Source organism: Terrapene carolina, unplaced genomic scaffold (assembly GCF_002925995.2).
Source record: "Terrapene carolina triunguis isolate 2854851 unplaced genomic scaffold, T_m_triunguis-2.0 Scaffold34029, whole genome shotgun sequence".
In the NCBI taxonomy this organism is placed as follows: domain Eukaryota; kingdom Metazoa; phylum Chordata; order Testudines; family Emydidae; genus Terrapene; species Terrapene triunguis.
In genome coordinates this window covers 1,467,770-1,477,194 of record NW_020698380.1, presented here as the reverse complement: position 1 = coordinate 1,477,194, position 9,425 = coordinate 1,467,770, and the positions used below count along the sequence as shown (strand labels likewise).

The 9,425-nt window shown below is 45.5% G+C and overlaps 1 protein-coding gene across 1 annotated transcript in view; it reads left to right on the top strand.

The window, feature by feature from the left end:
• The first annotated feature begins 6,738 nt into the window (after positions 1–6,738).
• The window catches only part of LOC112117876 (LIM domain-containing protein 1), a 55,296-nt gene continuing 52,609 nt past the window's right edge, over positions 6,739–9,425 (top strand). The window contains exon 1 of the mRNA XM_026646108.1: positions 6,739–8,311. Coding sequence (XP_026501893.1) covers positions 6,808–8,311 — 1,504 coding nt within the window. The 5' untranslated portion in view covers positions 6,739–6,807. The remainder of the gene's footprint in view (positions 8,312–9,425) is intronic.

The following is a 9,425-nucleotide window of genomic DNA, read 5'->3' as shown; positions in this document are numbered from 1 at the left end:
ATTTAGCTGGGTGTGAGGTGGGCTCCTCATGCCGTTGTACTGAGTGATAACAGAGCCCGTAGGGGTTTGCTGCTTGTCACTAGCAAAGCATTATGAGAGACAGCCCAGGCTGGAGAGTTAAGGGGACACAGCGGTACCCCAGTTCCAGATTGTACCCTGGGGATCCAGTCACAACTGCTCAAACAAATACACTGGACCCTCGCTAGAACGCGGGATTTGGGATCCATGCCAAGTACCGCATTATAGAGGGGACTGCGTTAAAATGAAATTATATTTTTGGGACCGAAATTTCAGTACAGGTATATGTAGTTGTGTATTTGCAGGTTATAGCGGGCTAACGATAGCATCAAAACTCGGAACTGTCGCGAAAAACGAGTCTACGAGATATAGTACTCACCATGAAATTGCGTTTTGAAATGGAAGCGATTTTAATGAATTCAGTTAAATGCTTTGTGTGCTTTGTTTTGATTGTCCACTTTCAGGCGCCATAAACTTCCGTCTTCGCCTATGGAATGCCATAGAGACACTTCCGTCTTCGTGTATGGAATGCCATAGAGAAATTTATATACACTGTATATATAAATATGTATATAGAAATTTTTGTAGCACTAATTACCTTCACATCCATAAAGTATAGAAAACAAACTCCTACTTGAAGGAAACAATAAACGAGAAAAAAAGTGTTGCTTTATTAGAGATTTAAAGTAGATATTACAATAAACTTGTCTAGTTTTTCTTTAAAAAGTCGGTGAGTTGCTTTTGCTTCTTGCTGCTGTGCTGCTTCCGCTTAGCAAACTGCAAAAGACTACGTAGCTGCATAATTTGTATAGGCTCAACGTCTTGTGTCTCAAACTACCTCAAAGCAGTCTCTAAGCCGGCTACGGTCGCAGTTGACGTTGGAACGATGTCCTCTTCATCTTCCTCCCCTTCTTCCATGGCGAAGGCCAATTCTTCAGCTTCTGGAATGTTGTTTGGTCATACTGCCTGAAGAATTTGGTCATCCGTTAGACTTTCAGCAATCGGACAAAATTCTTCTGCTTCATCGTCACCTCTTATCCAGGACTCGATATTTTGTGGCAGAACAGTTACCCCGAGCCCAGACAGTTGCTGGGACAGCTCCTGCAACCACTCCATGTCTGTTCTTCCAACTTCCTCCTCTGTAAATCCCTCGAAGTCGAATTCCACGTCAGACTGTGATACAGTATATGTGTCTTTCCTCCAACAATCTTGCATGAATGATAAGGTAATGAACACCAAGGTCACTTAAAACTCAAAAAAAATGTACTGTACTTAAATTTGGGATCCATGGCCGTGACCACGTTATATCCAAATTCGCGTTCTAGCGAGAGTCCGGTGTACTCTCAAGACTGGCAGGGCTCAGCTGAGACTGATCACCTTTGTTTTTCACAAGTGTGTTCATTTTACACTACAGGATTGGTATATATTTCAGTACCCTCCCTGCATTAAAAAGTGGGGGTGGCACAGTCAGTATTTGTGCTTATGCAACTTCAAACCAGAAATATATAACATTTTCCTACCAGATCAGACCATTAGTTGATCACATCTGATGTAGAGCCATAGCCAGTGGCCAGTTCTTGGTGCACCAGAGAAATGTGAAAATTAATAATGATGATAACAATGCACCTGAACAATTGTACAGTGTTGTCCAGAGAGGAGGGATGCAGAAGGAAACTCCTTCCGTACTCCTTCATTATGTCCAGAAGGATAGGATTCATCCTATTTTAGCAAGTTATAACTATAGATATTCTAAAATTATCCAGTCCCTCCCCTTTTAAATTCAAGTACAGTGTATGACTCTGTGAGCACCTTCTCCCAGGGAAGTTAACACCATAGGCTGATTATATAGTGTGTGTATTTCTTTCTATTATATTTAAACGTACCTGTTATGAATTTTAATCAAGTATCCTTTGTGCTTATATTATGGGTCTCTGTAAAAAGGACCAATCCCTTTTCACTTTCTCCTAATCATAAATACCTCACTTACCCACCCCTCCCTGCCTTTCAAAAATGCCTATTATTTGCAGCCTTTTATGTAATTCCTGCCATACATCCAATTATCTGCATCAACCTTCTTTGTGTTTGGGGGGCGTTTGCCCAGCTGAGAAGTTGGGATTGTGTCTGTGTGACAGTATGTTGGAGAGGATGTGATAAAGATCATGAGGACATTAATACTGAAGTTATATTTTAGGGTATGTCCAATTTTGGGCCTGTCAGTCTTTAACTCAACATAGGACTTTTTGGCATTTCATGCTGTACAGTCCAATAAAAATACCATGGAGACAGGTTTTAAATTATTGGGGCCAGATTATTATGCTCTCAGTTACAGCAGCATTATCCCATTGAGTTTGCTAGGGCAGAATGGACGTGCCTGAGGGCAGAATTTGCTGCCCTGTTGAATTGGGAGCCAGACCTCCACAAGGATTTCTTCACTTCACCGATACAGCTGCGCCCCTGTAGTGCTGCTAATGCAGAGGCTCTAAGCCAATGGGAAATAGCTCTCCCATCGACTTAATTACTCCAGGCCCCGCAAGCGGCGGCCACTGTGTTGACGGGAGAAGTTCTCTGCGCCAACATAGCGCTGTCCACACTGATGGTTAGGTCGGTGTAACTTAGGTTGCTCAGGCGGGTGACTTATTCACACCCGTGAGCGACATGACTTATACTGATATAAACTGTAGTGTGTACATAGCCTAATTCTCCCTTCATACATGCACAGCTCACATTGACTTTTATGGGATATTAAACATATCGGAGGACAGAATTTAGTGCTAAAAGGAGTTGTTTTCCCCAATGAAGAAAACATTTCTATGGGTATAGCATAGTATGAGAAGGGTAAACTTGTGGTTAAGGTGCTGGAGTAGGACTCAGGTGCTCCGAGTTCAGTTTCCCCCAGTCACTAATTTACTTCCACAGCCCTGAGTTGCTTAAGCCCCCATCCTGCAAGTAGCTCTGTGCAGGTAGAGCCCAATGGGAGCCTTAATCTCACTTGTCTCAGCTTTCCAGCTGTAACTTGGGGATAATTCTTCCTTTGTCTGTCCTTTCTATGTAGACTATGAGCTAGACAGTCTCTCACGATGTGTTTGCACAGCGCCTTTCACACTGGGGCCCTGATCTCAGTTGGGGCATTAGTATAATACAAATAATAATCGTCATAGAATATTATTAGAAAGTCGTCAATATATAACATTAATAATCCTGAGAAATTAAGAGAACTTTTTAATGTGATTCTCTCTCTCTTTTTTTGGCCGGTGGGGCGGGAGGGGGGGCAGGGGCAGAGTTGGCCCCATCATGTTGTGGACCCAGCAATTTATTTTAAAGTGAAGCAATCATGTTGCAAACTGCCTGTCTGTCTCTCAAGTACAGTCTTGCAAAAAGTCCTGCACAGCTACTTTCTTGCTAGACAAATACCACCAGGAGGAAAGCAGGTGTTTGAGTTTTTTTCCTTTTCCTTCAATGGTTCAGTAGGAATTCCCCCCTTCAAGGCTTCTGAATGATTAATCATAGACTAAGTCATGTGCGTTTGGCTTGAGTGCAATAATTATGCTGTGAAAGGAAAGTCAGTGTATGTGTAAAATATAAAATACACAAGAGAGCAAAAATAAACAGAGATTTTTGTCTCTCCCCTGACTCGTTTTGCAGAGAAGGAAATGATTTGACTACATCCCTAAGGGCTGTTTCACTACTACCAGCATGAACAGTGCACATTGTGGAATATTCCTCAGTGTGTTTCATTATTTGCTGTATCTTGTAGTTTTGCAAACATTTTGCGGCCAGGTTTCCTGAAACATTCAAGGTTAATAAACAACCAAAACAAAAAACCACCAACCAACCCAAGTAAGTAAAGGTCTCATCCCACAATTCCTAGATTCCAAGGCCAGATGGGACCATTGCCACCATCTCATCTGATCTCCTGCATAACACAGGCCATAGAACTCCCCCAAAACAATTCCTGTTGGAACTAGAGCAGATCTTTTAGAAAAACATCCAAGCTTGATTCAAAATTGCCAGTGATGGAGAATCTGCCACAACCCTTAGTAAATTGTGCCAATGGTTAATTACCCTCACCGTTAAAAATGTACACCTTATTTCCAGTCTGCATTTATTTCGCTTCAACTTCCAGCCATTGGACCGTATTATACCTTTCTCTACTAGACTGAAGTGTCCAATATCCAGTATTTGTTTCCAATGTAGGTACTTATAAACTGTGATCAAGTCTTTGTTAAGCTAAATATATTGATCTCCTTAAGTGGATCACTATAAGCATGCTTTGTAATCCCTTATTTGTTCTCAGGGCTCTTCCCTGAACCCTCAACAATTTATCAACATGCTTCTTGACTTGTGGACACCAGAACTGGACACAATAGTCCAGCAGTGTTTGCAGCAGTGCCAAAAACGGAGGTAAAATAACCTCTCTACTCCTGCTCGAGATTCCCCTATTCTTGCATCCCAGGATCGCATTAGCTCTTCTGCCAACAGTGTCACAATGAGAGCTCATATTCAACTGATTATCCACCACAACCTCCAAATCTTTTTCAGAGACACTGATTTCCAGGATAAAGTCCCCCATCATGTAAGTATGGCCTATGTTCATTGTTCCTAGCCACAGACACTTACATTTAGCCACATTAAAATTATATTGCTTGTTTGCACCCTCTTCATTATTTACCACTCCTCTAATCTTTGGATCTGTGCAAGCAGAACCCTGCATTGGATCATGCCTATGACCCTGAGATAGCAAACACTTATGCAAGCGCAAACTTTACTCATCTGAGAAGTCAGTGGAATTTCCCATGTGAATAAAGTCACAAATGTACATAAGTGGTTGCCTGTTCATGGCCTAAGGCCCTGATCCTGCAATGAGCTCCTGGTTGGCAAACTCTTAAGTCTGCCTGGAGCCCTATGGACTTCAGTGGAGTTCCATGATGAGGACTGTAGGTGGTTGTTAGGATTATTGAAAAACTGCATACCTATGCCAAAAATGAAAAAAAAAAAAAAGTATGCCACTTTTTTCTAAAAGCATCGACAATTGCCAGGTGTTTTTGTGTATTCACAAATGGCTGCTGAGAGTTAAACAGATGATCTGTATTTTCCTCCCCTGTAGCTGCTCAGTGAGTTATGAAAGTTGCGCATTTTAGCAGGCTTGGGCCCATACTATGCTTCTTCCCAACCACTGGGTTCGTCTATTTTTATTTTAGCAAAACATTCCACTGCAGGGTTTGTAATCCGGCCATTCCTGAATTGTGTTTACTGCATAAGGACTGGAAAGTAAATTGACCTGAAACAAATATGACTAATCTATTCAGGGAAGCGGCCACCACCAAACAGCACAGCAAAAAGAAAATAGAACTTTATGCTCAGCTTTAACAGGGAGGCAGAGAAGAAAACTGCTTTTGAATAAATGTCCCTTTGAGGGTGACTAGACTCTCTACATCCTCCAAGTCACCAAGCCGGTGGGCGCTCCATGCAGGTGTCTGACTACACGCGGGAACCCGCGGGGTTTGGGGCCAGAGTTTGCATCGCATCCGGCCGGCGGTGAGGGTTCAGCATGGGCATGAGGCGTTGCAGAGCGAGGGGCCAAAGGTGCTCGGAGGGGATTGTGAGCAAATCCCGACCCCCGTTCGCCAGCTGTACCCGGGGGGCTTTGCAAAGCGCTGGGCCCTCAGGCACTGGGCAGCCGCAGCGAGAGGTAGCAGCGCCTAAAGGCCATGGCCAGGTGGGTCCCGGCTCGGCGGCGAGCCGGGCCAGGGCGGGTCCGTCCCCGTGGCAGGGCTCCGCGCCGACAGGCAGCAGCTACCCCGCCGCCCCCTCCCCAGCCCGGGACCGTCACCCGGGGCTCGGCCGGCTCCGCCCCCCGCCCGCGGGAAGGGGGCGAGGCCGCCACGCGGGCGGGGCAGAGAAGCGACACCGAGTCACGGAGCGCGGCCGCCGGGGAGCCCCAGCCCGAGCAGCGCCCCGCCCGCCAGCCCGCGTGAGTCCGCCCGGCCCCAGCTCCCGCACGAGAAACTTCCGCCGCCGCCGCCTCGCCGGGGCAGGCGAAGAGGCTACGTGAGGTTCCCCCCGACCCCTCCCCAGGAGGTGCCCGGGGCTCCTGGCAACAACCCCCCCCCGCCCGTCCTGCAGCGAGACCCTGGCCCCTCCCCGTGGCCTCTGGGCGGGGACTGACTCTCCCGCTGCTCCCCACTTCCCCGGGAGTGTGGACGGGGCCCCCAGCCCCGCGCGGCGTGAGAGACCTGACCCCAGCTCGCCCCTCAGGCGCTGCGCGCTCCCCCCGTGACTGGGCCTCCCGCTGGGGAGGGAAGGGGTTTGCAGCCTGTTTCCATGGGACGCTTACAAACTCTCTCTTTCTTTTCTAGCCTCCGTCCTGTTAGTGGGCTCAGGCTGAGTAAGCCCTGATTGCAGGGGGAACGGGAAAGCTCCTGGAGCCCTTTCAGATCTTGCTTCTTCGAGGGGGCTGTTCCTCCCACCCCCAGATTTACAATAAAAATTGAAGCTGCATTTCTTGCATCTTATGGTAAGAAGATACGGCTACTTCTGACCCAGTTATTAACGGGAGATACAACCTGAAGTTTGTTTTTCTCAGTTTTTGCATATGCAAGAAAACTGATTATTTTTACAAAGCACGTAAACTCTTGTAACCTTTTTCTGAGTGGAGGACCGAGCCGACATGAAGCTGAGGATCACAAAGTAAAGTGGATTCAGTACTAACGGCTCCTATAGTCCTGTATGGCTTGTAGCTTTCCTCATTAAGTTTAGCCGTGGGAGGGGGAGGCTAGTGAATTTGCAAAAATGGATAATAAATATGATGATCTGGGCTTAGAGGCAAGTAAATTTATAGAAGATCTCAATATGTATGAAGCCTCCAAGGATGGACTCTTTCGGGTGGACAAAGCTGTTGGCAACAACCCGGAATTTGAGGAAACCAGGAGAGTTTTTGCCACTAAAATGGCTAAAATTCATCTCCAGAAACAGCAGCAGCAGCAAGAAGAGGAGCTGATGTTGGCTGACACTGGCTCTCTAAATGGTGGGGCCAGTTTCAGTGTCCAGCAGCAGTTTCCAAACCATCCTGTGCCTGCAGTAGCTCCGGGGGCCAGTAAATTGCATTCAGGAGAAAATATTGCCAAACCTCCTCTGGCCACAGCATCAGTGTGTGCAGCGCACCAGCTTGCTTTTCCACATCACCCACAAGCTGTTCCTGATGGGCAGCGAACAAAATTATACCAAGATGGCAAAACAGCTAGCAAAGAACATGGCTGTAGAGAGAATCTGGGGGATTCTGAGGTCTCTGAAGGACATGGGTTCCACAGAGCAGCCCATGTGGATCCCAGCACTGCAAAGCCATCTTTTCCTTCTCTTCCCCACGGACAGCATTATAATGAGAATCAGACAGGCATTCCTGCTTGGGGAGGAGATGCTGGTAAGTTTTCCATCCCAAAATCTGGTTTGGGGAGTTTACGATCCAATGTTAATCATAGTGATCAGCTACCAAGGAGTCCTACAAAAACCCAAGCTGATCCTCACCCTTACCAGCATCAGAAGTCACTGAGCTCCTGCAGGTCTTCTGAAAGTGGGTATGGAAGCCAGGAAAATGGGAATGAAAGCAACAGACTCAGTCGAGGCTATGACCAAAACTCAACTGGTCAGAGATCTTCCTCTTTCTCACATACTTTGACCCCCTTTTCAACTTCTACAGGGTTTGATGATGAGACAGCAGTGGGATTTCCACAGCAGAGATCTTCCTCATTCTCAGCCCCATCAACATTGCCTGCACAAGGGTTTTCAGGTCTGTCTGATCAATTTAGCCCAAACCCTGAGAGTGAGATGCTACCTTCTGGCATACCACACAAAACCAGTCGTGACCGCTCGTTATGGTACCATGACAATTCTAGTTCTTCCACGTCTAGTTCAGCTCCTACTCCATTGCCTCCAAGCGTAGATTATCAGCAAGCCAGTGCTTATCCCAAGTCTACAGCCCATTTCATAGTTCATGGTCAAAATCACAGGCTTAATTGTCCTGGCTCTGGCATAAGTCCTGAGCAGAATTCCATCAGCGTAGCTTCACATGGGCCAATGATTTCTGATGCTCCAAGGTCTCCATTTAAAGAGGGCATAAGCAGTCTGCAGCATGACTCAGGACACCAGGAAAATTCCAGTTCTACAAAAGTAAAGTTACCCTGTCAGACCCTCCTTCCACAGCAGGAACAAGGGCCGTCTGCAGCTGAATTAAAATTAGAAGCACTTACCCAGCGTCTGGAGCAAGAGATGGATGCTCGTCCCAAGGCTGACTACTTTGGTAAGTATATATGTCTGAAATTACAATCTGTAAGTTATATTAACGCATCTGACAGTACTAACTGCTGTAAGGTTCACTTCTTCAGAGACTAGGAGGGAAACACACTTTTTTTTTTTTTTTCTGCCCTCCCTTCAGTGGTTTATTTTTTTACTTAAGTGTCAGTTACTACAGAGGCTAGAAATTATTTTGACTAGGAAACATTTTTCCATTTCACTTGTTTTAAAGCAAGTATTCCATAGTAACTTCAGGAGGGAATGATGAGAGCAGGGTGAGGTGGAAGGGTTATGACTTTTGAAGTATCTTAATTAATTTTTGATTGCAATTTAACATCTTTTAAAGATATTAATAGACTACCTCCTTTTCTAAAAATTGTGTGTGATTCAGCTTCAATTAAGTTTTTTTTTTTTTTTTAATCGATCAAAAAGTTGGACAAGGCTAAGGCTTGCAGCTATTTAACAACTTGAATGAGCACATCTGAAAACCAGGCCATAAATGTACTGCACTCTACAGATCAGATCCACAAGTTGTCCAGTGCTGCAAGGTATGCTTGTATCTTGCAGTGAAAAGAGAAGGAGAACTTAACATCTGAGGGTACCTGAATAAGTAGTTAAAATATTCTGCTGATTTCAGTCCATTTGATATCATCGGCTGACAATGACCTGTTGGCAAGTTTAATAGTATATTTTCTCTCTTTCTCAGTCATGTCGTAGCTTAACAAGATAGAGGATATTTAGTCTGGTTACCCAGTTCTTGGAAAGAGTGGGTCTGATCCTGTTTCCACTGAAGTCAATGAGAATTTTGTGATTAACTTCAATCGAAGTAGGATCATGCCCAGTATGACTTTTGTTCTTCCCTGTTTTAGGCCAAGCCTACACTACAGAGTTAAGTTGATGTATGGCTTAAGTCGACCCAGTTATGTCAGTGTCTATAGCCTTGCTCCCGCTAATGTAAGTGCCCTACTACATCACCATAATAACTCCACCTCCATGAGAGTGGTAGGGCCTATGTTGTTGGTGGTAAAGTGTTGCAGTGTCTGTGTAGACACTGTGTTCCTTAGATCAGCTGTGGCAGTCATAACTGTCAATTTCAGGGCTCCTGACTGGAGCTGTGAAAT